At 46.9% G+C, this 17,812-nt stretch overlaps 2 protein-coding genes across 2 annotated transcripts; both read right to left on the bottom strand.

Annotated features, from left to right (window-relative positions):
* Nucleotides 1–597: 597 nt before the first annotated feature.
* On the bottom strand, nucleotides 598–6,069 carry LOC135700050 (uncharacterized). The gene is made up of 6 exons (XM_065220439.1): nucleotides 5,853–6,069; nucleotides 5,114–5,798; nucleotides 3,159–4,882; nucleotides 2,818–3,102; nucleotides 1,035–2,478; nucleotides 598–757 (listed from the first exon to the last, which is right to left on the bottom strand). Exons 1-6 carry the CDS (start codon nucleotides 6,067–6,069, stop codon nucleotides 598–600), a joined length of 4,515 nt encoding a protein of 1,504 aa, XP_065076511.1.
* Nucleotides 6,070–11,927: 5,858 nt separating this feature from the next.
* Nucleotides 11,928–17,399, bottom strand: LOC135700049 (uncharacterized). Its single transcript, XM_065220438.1, has 6 exons — nucleotides 17,183–17,399; nucleotides 16,444–17,128; nucleotides 14,489–16,212; nucleotides 14,148–14,432; nucleotides 12,365–13,808; nucleotides 11,928–12,087 (listed from the first exon to the last, which is right to left on the bottom strand). The coding sequence occupies exons 1-6, from the start codon at nucleotides 17,397–17,399 to the stop codon at nucleotides 11,928–11,930; spliced, it is 4,515 nt and encodes a 1,504-aa protein (XP_065076510.1).
* Between the last annotated feature and the right edge of the window lie 413 nt (nucleotides 17,400–17,812).

The raw sequence follows: 17,812 nt of genomic DNA, 5'->3' as shown, positions 1-17,812 counted from the left end.
TTTTTGCTGTGTATAACTAAACTTTACCTAGGGTTGCGTTTGAAAATTTGGAAAATTTTAAAATAATAATTTATGTGTGATAGCTTGCCTCGTAATTGGACAAAAGTAAAACAGGTAAATCGCTCTATCTCTAACACCAACCGTCAGATTGACATGGAAATGTTTATACAAGTAGAGGTTAATGCAAACTTAACCATAATGGAGCAGTAACTACAACGGGCAAAAAAAATCAGATTCCCTAACACAGACATCAGATTTTATGTGTTAAGACTCATTGACGTATCTCCACGCCGAATGTTTTTTTTTTTCGATTCTAAACCCGATCACCCCGTTTGCAAGCAGGTTGAAAGTTACTATTTACACCCAACAATCCGATATGTTTTTTAATGTTGTACGAGACGTCGACACCGTCCGGCTCCTCGAGTTAGTGGAGCCTCGTGTTACCGGCTTTCTCTGGCTAAGCGGACAATTAAACTGGACTGAACTCATGGACGTATTTATGGAAACTGATATGTATATTTTAATGTGTGCACAAATTTATACATACTATCTTACAACTAATAAACCCAAGAGAGACTCTCCACAGTTTCGTTACTGTTAGCCGGCTTCGTATACATGACGAACAAAAACGATGACGATGGGTGCTCGATGATGGTGGGTGCCCAATGACGGTGGGTGCTCGATGACTGCGGGTTCGTCACTCACCGAAACGATCAGATTGCTGTGTACGGTCGAAGTAAGGTAGGTTGACTTCTTACTGCCGTCGATTCGAAGAACATTAAACATCCTCCCCCCGTTGGAAGGTGGATCTTCCAACTATCTGTTCTGGATCGATTGGAAGGAAGGATAGTTTCGAAACAGGTCTTCGCAGGATTCCATTCTTGGTTTTGACGTTGACCACTCTCGTTACTCCATCAGAACCAGGGAACAATTCGATAATTCGACCAAGCAACCATTTTTGCACTGGCAAATTGTCCTTCTTGATTAGCACAAGTTGTCCAATCTTGACTTCAATCCGTGTGTGCCATTTGTACCTTAGTTGTAGTGACGATAGGTACTCTGAACTCCAGCGATCCCAAAAGTGCTGGATGATTTGGGTGATGTGCTCGAAACGCGACCTTGGATGTTTGACTCGAACGCTGACTTCCGGACGGGCGATAGCTGTCAATGGTCTGAAGATCAAAAAGTGACCCGGAGTTAATGGCTCGAAGTCCTCTGGGTCGTCGGATAGCGGTGTGATAGGCCGAGAGTTCAACACCGCTTCGATACGTGCCAATACAGTTGATAGCTCCTCGAAACAAAGGGTTGCGCCTGCTGTGTGTTTCACCAGCAAGGATTTGGTCTGTCGAATGTTCGCCTCCCAGATACCGCCGAAGTGCGGAGCCTCTGAGGGATTGAATCGCCACTCAATTTCGTTACCTGCTCGTCGAATGCCGTCTTGGTTGTCGATACTGTCGAAGAAGGATTTCCATTCGTCTAGTACGTTCGCTGTACCGACGAAGTTTGTACCGTTATCGGTCCAAACGGTTGCTGGTTTGCCTCGCCGACTGACAAACCGATCAAAAGCTGCCATAAATGCTCCGGTGGACAGCTCACTGACGATTTCGAGATGGATGGCCTTTGTCTCGAGACAAATGAAAAGCACAATCCAGCCCTTATGAACGACGGTCGATCGTTTGTTGCGTTGTTTGATCGAGATTGGGCCGCAGAGATCGATGCCAACACGATAGAACGGGTACTCTCCCTCCAAACGACAGACTGGAAGATCGCCCATGTACTGTTGTATTGGGCGTGCGTTGTTCTTGGAGCATCGTATACACTCTCGAATGACCTTCTTGACGGCATTTTTCCCACGAATGATCCAATACTCCCTTCGGATGGCGCACAAAGTGGTTAAAGCGCCTGCGTGCATATTGAGCTTATGCACCGAACGGATGATGGCAGTGGTGAAGGGGTGGCTTGGCGGTAGGATCATCTGGTACTTCTGGTCGAACGAGCAGGTCTTCTTCGCCAGGCGTCCTCCGACCCTGAGGACACCGTTGAGGTCTACGAAGGGAGAGAGCGGTATGAGCGAGCTGTTCTTTATCGTTACCTGTTTCTGCAATTGGGCGAATACTTCCGGAAAGGATTCCAACTGGGCGAGATGAACGAGTGTCAGCATGGCTTGCCGATTCTCCTCGTCGGTGAACTCTCCATAGAGCTTTTCTTCTGGGCTGCGCTTGCGGTTTTGGAACAGCCGCTTGATCAGTGCGATGACTCGAACCATAGTGTTGTAACTGCTGCAGTCGTCGAATAGCTGGAACCTCTCAACCACCACAGGCAACGCAGTGATTGACATCAGCTCGGGAAGATGTTGTTCAGGGACTTGTTCTACGTCCTTTGGCCAGGTGTTTTCGGGATTCTTCACGAACGGTGGACCTTTCCACCAGAGTTTGGCTGTTCTCAGTTCGTCTGGCATGATTCCGCGTGATATCAAATCTGCGGGATTTTCGTGACCACCCACATGAGACCAATTACCAGGTTCAGTGAACTTCAAAATTTTGACGACTCGATTGGAAACGAATACGTCTAGTTTGCTGGGGCAGGTGTTTATCCAGCTGAGTACAATTGTTGAATCACTCCAAAGTCTGACTTGGTTGATTTCAACTGGTAGGGATCGTGATACTTGATGGACTAATTGAGTGAGCAGAACGGCTCCACAAAGTTCTAAGCGCGGAATCGTGGCTCGATTAGCCTTGAGAGGTGCGACGTGCGATTTCGAACACAACAATTTTATTGAAATTTGACCTTCGACATTTCGTGACCTGAGATACAAACAAGCCCCATAGCCCTTATTGGAGGCATCGCTAAAGCCCAATAGTTCGACACAGTTCGTATTCTCGAGAGGAAGCACACAGCGACTGATCCTGGCAGTTTCGATCCTGTGAAGTTGACGTCGATACTCGTTCCATAGCTGTTCTTGTTCTGGATGCAACGCTTCATCCCAGTTTTGCTTCTGTTTCCATAGTTCCTGCAGTACTGGCCCGGCGAGACCAAGCGGATCGAATAATTTCGAAATGTCGGACAGTACCTTCCGCTTTGTGGGAACTCCTTCGCTGAACGCTGATAACGGGATCTCGAAACTAAAGATGTCTTGGTTAACCCAAGTGTTTTTGTACGCCCTTCTTCACTGAACAGCACCTTCTGTTCCAGTTTTTCGGTAGGAAGATCCGCCAATACTTCTTCACGGTTCGAACACCACTTGTGCAAGTCGAATCCGGCCGTTGCCAGCATGCCTTCGAACTGTCTCCTCATCTCCAAAACTTGCTTCACTGTCTCGGCACCAAACAATGCATCGTCGACATACACAGACTTTTTCCCAAATTCTGCAGCTAATGGAAATTTTCCTGCTTCGTCGGCACATATTTGGAACAACGTACGAGTGGCTTGGTAGGGTGCGCAAGCTGTGCCGTACGTCACAGTAGCAAGTTGAAAGATGCAAATTTCATCCTCGGGACTGGATCTCCACAGAATGTACAAGAATCGACGATTTTTCTTCCGAACAAGCATTTGCCGGAACATTTTCGAAACATCTGTTGTTGCGACGACCTTGTGGACTCGAAAACCAAGAAGAATGTCAACTAAATGGGGCTGAAGGGTTGGACCCACTAATAGAAGATCATTTAACGATAATCCATTGCTACTTTTCGCCGACGCATCGAAAACTACTCGAACCTTCGTCGTACTACTTTCCGGTCTTTGAACGGCATGATGTGGGATGAAATAGCACGTTTCCTTTGGAGGCTCGAGAGGATCGAATGTGCTGACCTTTTCCATATGTCCCAAGTCTATGTACTCTTGCATGAACTTTCGGTATTCTGAGTACAAGTGTTGATCCTTCATCAATCTCTTTTCGAGGAGGAGAAATCTTCGATGAGCCATGTGACTAGAATCCCCCAGTTCCGTGTCGATGTCCTTGAATGGCAGAGCGAGAACGTAACGACCAGATTCGTCACGATGATGTGTCGACATGAAGTGATCTTCAGCCTGTTGTTCGTCGGTAGAGTAGATTCGTTCTTGACCATAGCTCTCCAGCTGCCAGAATTTAACGAGTTGTTCGTTTAACTGCTCGTTGGTTACCGGAAGCGCTTGCACGATGGGGTAGTTGTTCCTTTCGGTTACAGGACCTCCAGCAACCCAGCCGAATACGGTTTGACGAAAAGTTGGTTGACCATCCGAAAGTTTGTAGGTGCGACTCAACATCATTTTGTCCCAATCCAAGATGCCAAACAGAATTTCCACCTTGGCCGTATGGTTAAAGAGAGGGTCGGCAAGATCAATCCACTCTGGAATTTTCCAATTGCTTATGCTGAAGGATTGTAGCGGAAGTTTGGTTGTTATGATGGGAGTAACGAGAAATTCAGAGATCGAATTGAAGAAAGATGTTTTCGACCTCACATGTGCAACGACAGATTCTCCAATCTTCCTTCCTGCTCCTCCGAACCCAACAACCGAGACATTTGAAGAGAAGGTTTTGAGACGTAACTTCTGCGCACAGGCCGTAGTCATGAACGTAGACATCGCGCAGGAGTCCAATACTGCTCGACACTGTTGAAGCTCACCATTCCCACCACGAATGTACACGATAGCTGTATGCAACAACGCTTGATCGTTGGATACGAGAAGTTGAACCCTTTTAGACATCGTTTTCGAGCTTGACTCTCCTCTCGGAATATGAAACGCCTCTGGTCCGGGCGCTTCCATCGAGACTGGAGAACTTGGCTGATTGGAGTCGATGATTCTGGTAACACACAATCCGACACGGCTTGGACCAGCCTCAGGTTCAGCTTGTTGTTCGTTGTTGCTACCACAAACCTTCGAATTGCAGTTGTTTTTCGATGCGCTGTTGGAAGGGTTCGATGACTTGGGTTCAAAATGGAGAAGGGTATTGTGGCGTTGTCCACAGTCTTTGCATGAGCTACTTTTGCACTCAGCAACAATATGGCGGTTGCTAAAACAATTGACGCACAAATGAAGTTCTTTGATTCGTTGAAAGCGTTGCGATGCAGACTTGGCCAAGAAAGAACGACACTCGTTGATGTAATGGCTACCCATACAGTGGAAACAACCAAACCTCTTCTTCGAATCATCTTCACTTGAACTGACCAAAACCTTCGGTTGTTGCTTGATGCCGATAGGTTTAATGTTGGGTCGAGACGATGGTTTGTAATCCTGTTCCAAATTTTCCAAAACGCGACAACGATTTTGCAGAAAGTCGACCATTTCCTGCCATTTGACCAGATTTGTACCGACGATTTGGGATTTGAAGTCCTTATGAGTTTGCTTATCAAGACGAGATGCGACGACGTAGACCACCATTGACTCCGAAAGTGAATCGAGATTGAGCTTCAACGACAACAAGGCCCGGAGATTTTTCTGCACGATGTTCACCAGTTCACGAAGAGCAAAAGAGGATTCATTTAGGATGGGCTTCAGCTGGAAGATTTCAGCAAGATGGCGATCGACCAGCCACCGACGATTTTCGTACCGTGACTCGAGAGCCTTCCACAATGATGAGAAGGATTCTTCCGGGGTTTCGATGGCCGCTGCTTCACCAGTAAGACACGATCGAAGATAGTGCAGACGTTGTTGATCGTTGAGGGATTCGTTTCGCCGGACCAGCAGGTTGAACTGACTCCGGAAATAGATCCACTGCTCGTAATGTCCACTGAAATGTGGCAACGTAATTTCCGGAAGTTTGATAGAAGAATCAGGTAAGGGCCTTTGAGAAACACTGGTGTCGAGAGAGGCCTTTGTATCTTGGGGGATCGAAAGGGGTTTCAATTTTTTCGTAATCTGATAATTAATCTCACTTAACAGATCGTAATATTCTTCACCTGCCGTTTCGATAACCGAAACTTCATCGTCCTTGACTAGGCCGTAAAGTTTGGTCTCGGTCTCGAAAAAAGATTCACGCATTTCGTCAAGACCCTGTTTGCGGATTTCAAGTTGCAACAGATCTTCTCCATCCTTGAAAGAGGTCACGAAGGTCAAAATTTTCGAAGCACGTTGTTTCAGCGCTTGAAGCATTCTTTGGAACGACAAAATGGAGGCTTTCCTCTCGGCAGCCATCGTAATCAAGGAACAATTACGACGATGATTGTGTTCGAGTTACAAAGGGCAAGTAAGGGTCACAATGGCGGAAAAGAACGCTACCACGATTCTATTCGATAAATTACACGCGCTTTGCTCTAGCTCAACGATCCACCTACCATGTATTCCTCTATCGAAACTGGTGCCAGATGAACAATCAGCAATCCACTTCAACCAGACAATCCGGTTCGAAGGACCGTTTTATGTACGAGACGTCGACACCGTCCGGCTCCTCGAGTTAGTGGAGCCTCGTGTTACCGGCTTTCTCTGGCTAAGCGGACAATTAAACTGGACTGAACTCATGGACGTATTTATGGAAACTGATAGGGTATACGTCCCTAACCTCGGTCTAATATGCAGCCATCGATTACGTTTTTAATCATAACTCATCAATTAATTTACCTGCAGACGATATTCTACTGCTAAATGGTATGCTTAGATATGCTTATTATGTCGTTTGCTACCAGAAACCACGAAAAGTTGAAAAACTTACTTTTTTTGAGACAATAACTCACCAGGGAAATGTATGTAATATGGGTCTATTGTCCCCAAATTGGGTCTATTTATGGATGCAACTTCGTCCTATCTTGTTTGATCCTCAAAAAAACGCTCTTGGTAACGTTTTCTGATGTATATTTTTTTATCACTATCACTGTTAACTTAATGCTCTTCATTCCTCAAAACATTTCACAGAGAAAATTTTACGAAAACTACATTAAATCACTCAAATTAAAAATTAAAAATTAAAAATTTCGCTTATCGTCTTTCGACCGCAGAATAGCGAAATCAAAACATTGTGATGTTCATTATACAGGTTTGGCAGAAAAAATCTTCCTTCCTGTTCGTTCCTTATCATCCAAATGCAAACCACATTGTTGACGTTACTCTTATTGCTATATGCTGTCAAATGAATTTCATGGGCCATAGTTAGGAACATAGAAAAGAAATGTGTCCCTAAAGTTGGGTCCATGATTTACTTGTGAAAACGTTGTTAAACAATTAAAAGAAACATAAAATATTCAAACAGCAACTGTAAGTTTTACGTCTAGTGTGTATTATCAGGTAATTCCATTCAATAAATGCCATAATCAGGCCATTTGATGATCGTCAGTCAACCTTCCCATCTTAACCTTATAAGTCATGGCGGCTAAAAACTCCGAACAGAGTGATATTCTCAACCAGTTTTATTACTTACGAGAGCTGAAAATGTATTGAAATGTTGTGATATAAATTGATTTGTGTGTGGTACACATTTATGAACCATCAGTGATCAATATTTTCCTTATTTTTTGTGTAATATTCCTTAATTAATTATTTATTTGCGTGATAGGCCCACATTACATACCGTAACCCTATGTATATTTTTTTTTTTTTTTTGCATTTAAATGATCTTTATTTCTTGTGATTGTGTGGTTTACATGTATGAATTTGTTAAGTGACACAGATTCGTCTTTTCAACTTTGGTACATTTGAGATTTTAATTATTATTTACAGTTCCTAGTCCTATCAGGCCTATTTTAAAGTATGACCACCTTGGTGGGATTGGTTTGATTTGAATTGGAAAAAGGAGACTACTTATAACTACTATTTACAACTACAACTAACCTACAACTACTATGTACACCTAACCTACTATATACAAATTGCTTATCAAAGCATGTTCTGATAAATTACATTTTTGTGTAAATTTAGTCTTAATTTCGTTAATTTTGGAATCTATTTTGGCAATGCCTGCCTCTTCATGTAAATTTGTTATTCTAGTGTCGAAAGGACGATCAAGAACCATCCTCAGCACTCTATTCTGAGCGACCTGAATTTTGTTCCTGTGAGTCTGTGCACATGATTCCCACACCGGAGCTGCGTAGAGGATCGCAGGTGCTACGATTTGTTTGTAGACGGCCAGTTTGTTCACCCTTGAGAGGCGGGATCTGCGGCAAATCAGCGGATACAGACTCCTAACCAAGGCGGAACACTTGACTACGGTTTTCTCCACATGCGAGCGGAATAGGAGCTTTTCGTCAAACAACATCCCGAGATAGGTTACTTCGGCGGACCACTCAACCCTTGTGCCATCCATGATTACAGTACAAGAGGGAGCCGGTTTTAGTTTGGGTGATTGCCGATGGAGGAACATGATTGTTTGTGTTTTGGAAGCATTGATTTTGATTTTCCACGTGGTGGCATAATCAGCAAAGGCGTTAAGGCATCGTTGAAGTTTGTTCGTTATTTCGCGAGGCATCCTTCCTTTGACGGCTATTGCGGTATCATCTGCGAACAGGAAAAACACGCAACCGTCTCCAAGGGGAGGAATGTCGGAAGTGTAAATGCTGTAAAGCAAGGGTCCCAGCAGACTGCCTTGCGGGACTCCTGCTGGGATGGAAAACGTATCTGAAAGACAACCATTCAACGATACCTTAAACGACCTTTGCTGGAGGTAGCTACGGGTGATTTTAACCAGATGTAATGGAAAGTTGAAGTTACAAAGCTTGTATACAAGCCCATTGTGCCAGACATTATCAAACGCTTTCTCAACGTCTAACAATGCCATGGCTGTGGACTTGGATACAGCTTTGTTACTTCGGATGTTATTCATCACCCGCACTAGCTGGTGATTGGTGGAGTGCCCCTTTCTGAACCCAAACTGTTCCGGAAGGAGAATGTTATTTTCCTCGACAAACTTGAGCAAACAATTGAGAATGAGTTTCTCGAACAATTTGCTCAGCGCTGAAAGGAGGCTGATTGGTCTGTAGCTTGAAGCTAGCGTTGGGTCCTTCCCGGGTTTGCGGATAGGTATGATTTTCGCTATCTTCCAGATACTTGGAAAGTAGTGCAGTTCCAAGCATCTGTTGAAGACAGCAGCCAGCAGAGAGTGAACCTTCACGCTGAGATTTTTCAACACTAGGTTGAATATTCCGTCAAACCCGGGGGCCTTCATGTTTTTGGTGCATTTCAGCGCTGAGCAAATCTGTTCCACTGTGATTCTATCCTCCGGAGGGATGGCACAAGGGGAGGAATCAAGGTTGAGTACGCATTGCTCAACCTGAACTTCGAGCGGACTTTGGATGTTGGAGCCAAGCAAGTGCGATTTGGCAATATGCTCACCAATCGCATTTGCTTTCTCCTGAGGGGTTATTATGAGCCGATCGTCATCATTTTCATCTTTTAGTGGCGGAATGGGTTTAGGGTGCGTCTTTAAGACCTTGGCAACTTTCCAGAATGGTCTGGAGCGGTCGTCCAGATTCTGGACAAGCCGCCCGAAACTTTCGTTCCGGAGTGAGACCATTCTGGAAGCAATCTCCTTGTTCAGATTGGCCATTTCACGTTTCCTCGCTAGATCTCCAGTCCTCTGAAACTGGCGTCTACGAACATTTCTCAGGCGAATTAAGAGTTGGGTGTGGGAATCAATGGCAATAAACTTACCCCTCACTGGAACTCGTCGGACGCACGCCTCGTCAGCCACGGTTATGGCTTGGTGGAGTACTTCCAACGCTCGGTCGATGTTCTCCACGGAGTCAAGCGGCGGGTTGTCGATGATGTGCCTGTCTACCACGCGTCCAAACTGGGCCCAGTTTAAGCGATGGTAGTCCTTGCGCAGGCTTGGAGCAGCAGCTACGTTGTATCCCAGTTCAGCCACCACCGGTTGATGGTCGGAGCTGAGTTCATTTAAGGCTACCGGCTTGGACAAGCCGGTATTTGAAAGAAACAGGTCTAGCCTCGATGGGTTGCCTGCCGGTGAGATGAATGTTGGCTCGTCCGAGAACCAAACGGAGTACAGCCCATGCTGCGAATGGTCGAACAGCAGACGACCGTTCTGGTTCTGCTGGTAGTTCCGCCATGCCTCATGACGAGCATTCAGATCTCCTCCAACAACGAAGCGGGAACCGGTACGGGTGATGGTGGACAGGTCCTTCTTAAATTTTGCCGCTAGTCCACTGCTGGCGGCACACTGTCGAGGGCAGTAGACGGCGATGAACTGGACGTATCCAGTCGACGACTCCACCTCCACACCAAGGGCCTCGATGATAGAGGTGCGGATATGGGACAGAGTGTGGTATTTTATTCCTTTCTTGACGACGACCGCAACACCACCCCCCCTGGAGCTGGTGCGATCAAGCCGGATAATGTTGTGGTCAGGCAACCAGAAGCTGTCGCCGGACTTTAGATGGGTCTCGGTTAGAAGGCCCACGTCGATGCTGTGCTTGCGGAGGAAGTCGGCAAGCTCAATCTCTTTTGCTCTTACAGAGCAAGCATTCCAGGTGACGATAGTTAGCGGTTTAGACGCCATACTGGATGATGAACTTACCGAGCACCTGGATCTGCTCGGGCTTATTGCGGCACTTACGAAGAGCACCGGACATGTTGACGAAAATTTCCATCAGTTCATCCGCTGAGAACAGATCGGGGTTGTTGTTTTGCGCTGTTGGTTGTCTCCAGAATCCAGGGGGGGATGGAGAGCTTTGGCCAGCAAAATCACCGGAAGCTTCTTGAGGGGGGGCGGGTTGCACCCGCGAATTCGCTTGCCTTTGCTGGGGAGCACGAAGAGGCGGAAAATCCTCCGTCCTGAATGCTGGGGTTTTGTCCTTCTTGCGTCCTGGTTGATTGTTGCTTGACGCCTGCTTTCGGATGCGTTTGAAGTCCTCGCGTTTGGAGCACAGTCTGTCGGAACCTTGATGTGCACCACCACAGTTAGCGCATTTTATCGCCACGGCTCCATCCGCAGGGCAGTTGGAAGTGGCGTGTTCTTGAGCGCAGTTGCTGCAGCGTGGCTTGATGTTGCAGTTGCGGGTACCGTGTCCAAAATTGAGGCACCTCATACACTGCGTTACGTCACGATGGCCGCCACGGTATGGCTCCCACCGTACGATGATGGAGCAGATTGATCGGATGGCTTGTAGCGCATTGAGCGTCACCGTCCCTTTCTGGAAGTGCACCAGGAAAAGACAATCCGGGTACGTCTTCACGTTTTCGTCTCTCCTTGTCATTCGGAAGACAGCGATTGGGGCAAGCTTGTACCGGTTGATTTCAGCTTCGACCATCTTGGGGTCGAAGTTTGGTAGACCCCTGATGACTACCTTGAAGGGCTTCTCACCGGGGATGTCGTGCGTGAAGAATTCCGCCTTGGTATCCTTCAGATATTTCACGGCCACTTCGTACTCCGCTTTTGTTCGGAGCATCACCTTGGTGCCGATCCTGCCGAGCTTAAACTCAGCTGCAACGCCCAGCGATGAAAGATCGCCAATCAGCGTGTTGAGTGGGACTTGCTTCACCACCAGTGGAGGAAGCTTCATTTTTGCTGCACTCGGGGTGGCAGCAGTTTCGTTGTCGACGGCGTCGCCGAAATCACCAATGACGCTGACGTTCGTCGCGGTGGCATCGTCCCGTCCACTCGCACCATCGGACTGGCCTTGATTTTTCTTCCTCTTCTTTGACCGCTTCACCGTGGCTGAGGTGGTATTCCCTACATCGGTGGGAAGAGTAGCGTACCTATTCGAAATAGGTACACTCAAGCTACCCTCACCGCTGTTCTTCTTCTCCGTTTTCTCTCGGAGCCTGCTCCGGGAGCGCTGTCTTCCCATCACACGAAGCGACCGACACTACTGACGACGCGATTAAACTGCGAATGTTTGGAACAAACTAGAAACTTTAGAACAACTCGACAGAGCGAGCAAAGACCGAACTGTACTGCTTGACGTACAAGCAGAGAATGATATGTATATTTTAATGTGTGCACAAATTTATACATACTATCTTACAACTAATAAACCCAAGAGAGACTCTCCACAGTTTCGTTACTGTTAGCCGGCTTCGTATACATGACGAACAAAAACGATGACGATGGGTGCTCGATGATGGTGGGTGCCCAATGACGGTGGGTGCTCGATGACTGCGGGTTCGTCACTCACCGAAACGATCAGATTGCTGTGTACGGTCGAAGTAAGGTAGGTTGACTTCTTACTGCCGTCGATTCGAAGAACATTAAACATCCTCCCCCCGTTGGAAGGTGGATCTTCCAACTATCTGTTCTGGATCGATTGGAAGGAAGGATAGTTTCGAAACAGGTCTTCGCAGGATTCCATTCTTGGTTTTGACGTTGACCACTCTCGTTACTCCATCAGAACCAGGGAACAATTCGATAATTCGACCAAGCAACCATTTTTGCACTGGCAAATTGTCCTTCTTGATTAGCACAAGTTGTCCAATCTTGACTTCAATCCGTGTGTGCCATTTGTACCTTAGTTGTAGTGACGATAGGTACTCTGAACTCCAGCGATCCCAAAAGTGCTGGATGATTTGGGTGATGTGCTCGAAACGCGACCTTGGATGTTTGACTCGAACGCTGACTTCCGGACGGGCGATAGCTGTCAATGGTCTGAAGATCAAAAAGTGACCCGGAGTTAATGGCTCGAAGTCCTCTGGGTCGTCGGATAGCGGTGTGATAGGCCGAGAGTTCAACACCGCTTCGATACGTGCCAATACAGTTGATAGCTCCTCGAAACAAAGGGTTGCGCCTGCTGTGTGTTTCACCAGCAAGGATTTGGTCTGTCGAATGTTCGCCTCCCAGATACCGCCGAAGTGCGGAGCCTCTGAGGGATTGAATCGCCACTCAATTTCGTTACCTGCTCGTCGAATGCCGTCTTGGTTGTCGATACTGTCGAAGAAGGATTTCCATTCGTCTAGTACGTTCGCTGTACCGACGAAGTTTGTACCGTTATCGGTCCAAACGGTTGCTGGTTTGCCTCGCCGACTGACAAACCGATCAAAAGCTGCCATAAATGCTCCGGTGGACAGCTCACTGACGATTTCGAGATGGATGGCCTTTGTCTCGAGACAAATGAAAAGCACAATCCAGCCCTTATGAACGACGGTCGATCGTTTGTTGCGTTGTTTGATCGAGATTGGGCCGCAGAGATCGATGCCAACACGATAGAACGGGTACTCTCCCTCCAAACGACAGACTGGAAGATCGCCCATGTACTGTTGTATTGGGCGTGCGTTGTTCTTGGAGCATCGTATACACTCTCGAATGACCTTCTTGACGGCATTTTTCCCACGAATGATCCAATACTCCCTTCGGATGGCGCACAAAGTGGTTAAAGCGCCTGCGTGCATATTGAGCTTATGCACCGAACGGATGATGGCAGTGGTGAAGGGGTGGCTTGGCGGTAGGATCATCTGGTACTTCTGGTCGAACGAGCAGGTCTTCTTCGCCAGGCGTCCTCCGACCCTGAGGACACCGTTGAGGTCTACGAAGGGAGAGAGCGGTATGAGCGAGCTGTTCTTTATCGTTACCTGTTTCTGCAATTGGGCGAATACTTCCGGAAAGGATTCCAACTGGGCGAGATGAACGAGTGTCAGCATGGCTTGCCGATTCTCCTCGTCGGTGAACTCTCCATAGAGCTTTTCTTCTGGGCTGCGCTTGCGGTTTTGGAACAGCCGCTTGATCAGTGCGATGACTCGAACCATAGTGTTGTAACTGCTGCAGTCGTCGAATAGCTGGAACCTCTCAACCACCACAGGCAACGCAGTGATTGACATCAGCTCGGGAAGATGTTGTTCAGGGACTTGTTCTACGTCCTTTGGCCAGGTGTTTTCGGGATTCTTCACGAACGGTGGACCTTTCCACCAGAGTTTGGCTGTTCTCAGTTCGTCTGGCATGATTCCGCGTGATATCAAATCTGCGGGATTTTCGTGACCACCCACATGAGACCAATTACCAGGTTCAGTGAACTTCAAAATTTTGACGACTCGATTGGAAACGAATACGTCTAGTTTGCTGGGGCAGGTGTTTATCCAGCTGAGTACAATTGTTGAATCACTCCAAAGTCTGACTTGGTTGATTTCAACTGGTAGGGATCGTGATACTTGATGGACTAATTGAGTGAGCAGAACGGCTCCACAAAGTTCTAAGCGCGGAATCGTGGCTCGATTAGCCTTGAGAGGTGCGACGTGCGATTTCGAACACAACAATTTTATTGAAATTTGACCTTCGACATTTCGTGACCTGAGATACAAACAAGCCCCATAGCCCTTATTGGAGGCATCGCTAAAGCCCAATAGTTCGACACAGTTCGTATTCTCGAGAGGAAGCACACAGCGACTGATCCTGGCAGTTTCGATCCTGTGAAGTTGACGTCGATACTCGTTCCATAGCTGTTCTTGTTCTGGATGCAACGCTTCATCCCAGTTTTGCTTCTGTTTCCATAGTTCCTGCAGTACTGGCCCGGCGAGACCAAGCGGATCGAATAATTTCGAAATGTCGGACAGTACCTTCCGCTTTGTGGGAACTCCTTCGCTGAACGCTGATAACGGGATCTCGAAACTAAAGATGTCTTGGTTAACCCAAGTGTTTTTGTACGCCCTTCTTCACTGAACAGCACCTTCTGTTCCAGTTTTTCGGTAGGAAGATCCGCCAATACTTCTTCACGGTTCGAACACCACTTGTGCAAGTCGAATCCGGCCGTTGCCAGCATGCCTTCGAACTGTCTCCTCATCTCCAAAACTTGCTTCACTGTCTCGGCACCAAACAATGCATCGTCGACATACACAGACTTTTTCCCAAATTCTGCAGCTAATGGAAATTTTCCTGCTTCGTCGGCACATATTTGGAACAACGTACGAGTGGCTTGGTAGGGTGCGCAAGCTGTGCCGTACGTCACAGTAGCAAGTTGAAAGATGCAAATTTCATCCTCGGGACTGGATCTCCACAGAATGTACAAGAATCGACGATTTTTCTTCCGAACAAGCATTTGCCGGAACATTTTCGAAACATCTGTTGTTGCGACGACCTTGTGGACTCGAAAACCAAGAAGAATGTCAACTAAATGGGGCTGAAGGGTTGGACCCACTAATAGAAGATCATTTAACGATAATCCATTGCTACTTTTCGCCGACGCATCGAAAACTACTCGAACCTTCGTCGTACTACTTTCCGGTCTTTGAACGGCATGATGTGGGATGAAATAGCACGTTTCCTTTGGAGGCTCGAGAGGATCGAATGTGCTGACCTTTTCCATATGTCCCAAGTCTATGTACTCTTGCATGAACTTTCGGTATTCTGAGTACAAGTGTTGATCCTTCATCAATCTCTTTTCGAGGAGGAGAAATCTTCGATGAGCCATGTGACTAGAATCCCCCAGTTCCGTGTCGATGTCCTTGAATGGCAGAGCGAGAACGTAACGACCAGATTCGTCACGATGATGTGTCGACATGAAGTGATCTTCAGCCTGTTGTTCGTCGGTAGAGTAGATTCGTTCTTGACCATAGCTCTCCAGCTGCCAGAATTTAACGAGTTGTTCGTTTAACTGCTCGTTGGTTACCGGAAGCGCTTGCACGATGGGGTAGTTGTTCCTTTCGGTTACAGGACCTCCAGCAACCCAGCCGAATACGGTTTGACGAAAAGTTGGTTGACCATCCGAAAGTTTGTAGGTGCGACTCAACATCATTTTGTCCCAATCCAAGATGCCAAACAGAATTTCCACCTTGGCCGTATGGTTAAAGAGAGGGTCGGCAAGATCAATCCACTCTGGAATTTTCCAATTGCTTATGCTGAAGGATTGTAGCGGAAGTTTGGTTGTTATGATGGGAGTAACGAGAAATTCAGAGATCGAATTGAAGAAAGATGTTTTCGACCTCACATGTGCAACGACAGATTCTCCAATCTTCCTTCCTGCTCCTCCGAACCCAACAACCGAGACATTTGAAGAGAAGGTTTTGAGACGTAACTTCTGCGCACAGGCCGTAGTCATGAACGTAGACATCGCGCAGGAGTCCAATACTGCTCGACACTGTTGAAGCTCACCATTCCCACCACGAATGTACACGATAGCTGTATGCAACAACGCTTGATCGTTGGATACGAGAAGTTGAACCCTTTTAGACATCGTTTTCGAGCTTGACTCTCCTCTCGGAATATGAAACGCCTCTGGTCCGGGCGCTTCCATCGAGACTGGAGAACTTGGCTGATTGGAGTCGATGATTCTGGTAACACACAATCCGACACGGCTTGGACCAGCCTCAGGTTCAGCTTGTTGTTCGTTGTTGCTACCACAAACCTTCGAATTGCAGTTGTTTTTCGATGCGCTGTTGGAAGGGTTCGATGACTTGGGTTCAAAATGGAGAAGGGTATTGTGGCGTTGTCCACAGTCTTTGCATGAGCTACTTTTGCACTCAGCAACAATATGGCGGTTGCTAAAACAATTGACGCACAAATGAAGTTCTTTGATTCGTTGAAAGCGTTGCGATGCAGACTTGGCCAAGAAAGAACGACACTCGTTGATGTAATGGCTACCCATACAGTGGAAACAACCAAACCTCTTCTTCGAATCATCTTCACTTGAACTGACCAAAACCTTCGGTTGTTGCTTGATGCCGATAGGTTTAATGTTGGGTCGAGACGATGGTTTGTAATCCTGTTCCAAATTTTCCAAAACGCGACAACGATTTTGCAGAAAGTCGACCATTTCCTGCCATTTGACCAGATTTGTACCGACGATTTGGGATTTGAAGTCCTTATGAGTTTGCTTATCAAGACGAGATGCGACGACGTAGACCACCATTGACTCCGAAAGTGAATCGAGATTGAGCTTCAACGACAACAAGGCCCGGAGATTTTTCTGCACGATGTTCACCAGTTCACGAAGAGCAAAAGAGGATTCATTTAGGATGGGCTTCAGCTGGAAGATTTCAGCAAGATGGCGATCGACCAGCCACCGACGATTTTCGTACCGTGACTCGAGAGCCTTCCACAATGATGAGAAGGATTCTTCCGGGGTTTCGATGGCCGCTGCTTCACCAGTAAGACACGATCGAAGATAGTGCAGACGTTGTTGATCGTTGAGGGATTCGTTTCGCCGGACCAGCAGGTTGAACTGACTCCGGAAATAGATCCACTGCTCGTAATGTCCACTGAAATGTGGCAACGTAATTTCCGGAAGTTTGATAGAAGAATCAGGTAAGGGCCTTTGAGAAACACTGGTGTCGAGAGAGGCCTTTGTATCTTGGGGGATCGAAAGGGGTTTCAATTTTTTCGTAATCTGATAATTAATCTCACTTAACAGATCGTAATATTCTTCACCTGCCGTTTCGATAACCGAAACTTCATCGTCCTTGACTAGGCCGTAAAGTTTGGTCTCGGTCTCGAAAAAAGATTCACGCATTTCGTCAAGACCCTGTTTGCGGATTTCAAGTTGCAACAGATCTTCTCCATCCTTGAAAGAGGTCACGAAGGTCAAAATTTTCGAAGCACGTTGTTTCAGCGCTTGAAGCATTCTTTGGAACGACAAAATGGAGGCTTTCCTCTCGGCAGCCATCGTAATCAAGGAACAATTACGACGATGATTGTGTTCGAGTTACAAAGGGCAAGTAAGGGTCACAATGGCGGAAAAGAACGCTACCACGATTCTATTCGATAAATTACACGCGCTTTGCTCTAGCTCAACGATCCACCTACCATGTATTCCTCTATCGAAACTGGTGCCAGATGAACAATCAGCAATCCACTTCAACCAGACAATCCGGTTCGAAGGACCGTTTTATGTACGAGACGTCGACACCGTCCGGCTCCTCGAGTTAGTGGAGCCTCGTGTTACCGGCTTTCTCTGGCTAAGCGGACAATTAAACTGGACTGAACTCATGGACGTATTTATGGAAACTGATAGGGTATACGTCCCTAACCTCGGTC

The sequence above is a fragment of the Ochlerotatus camptorhynchus genome, unplaced genomic scaffold, assembly GCF_037179485.1.
Source record: "Ochlerotatus camptorhynchus isolate MF236.1 unplaced genomic scaffold, CSIRO-AGI_Acam_v1.1 ptg000126l, whole genome shotgun sequence".
Taxonomy (NCBI): Eukaryota; Metazoa; Arthropoda; class Insecta; order Diptera; family Culicidae; genus Ochlerotatus; species Ochlerotatus camptorhynchus.
Note: the sequence above shows the minus strand (reverse complement) of the source record. Positions and strands in the feature narration are given on the sequence as shown.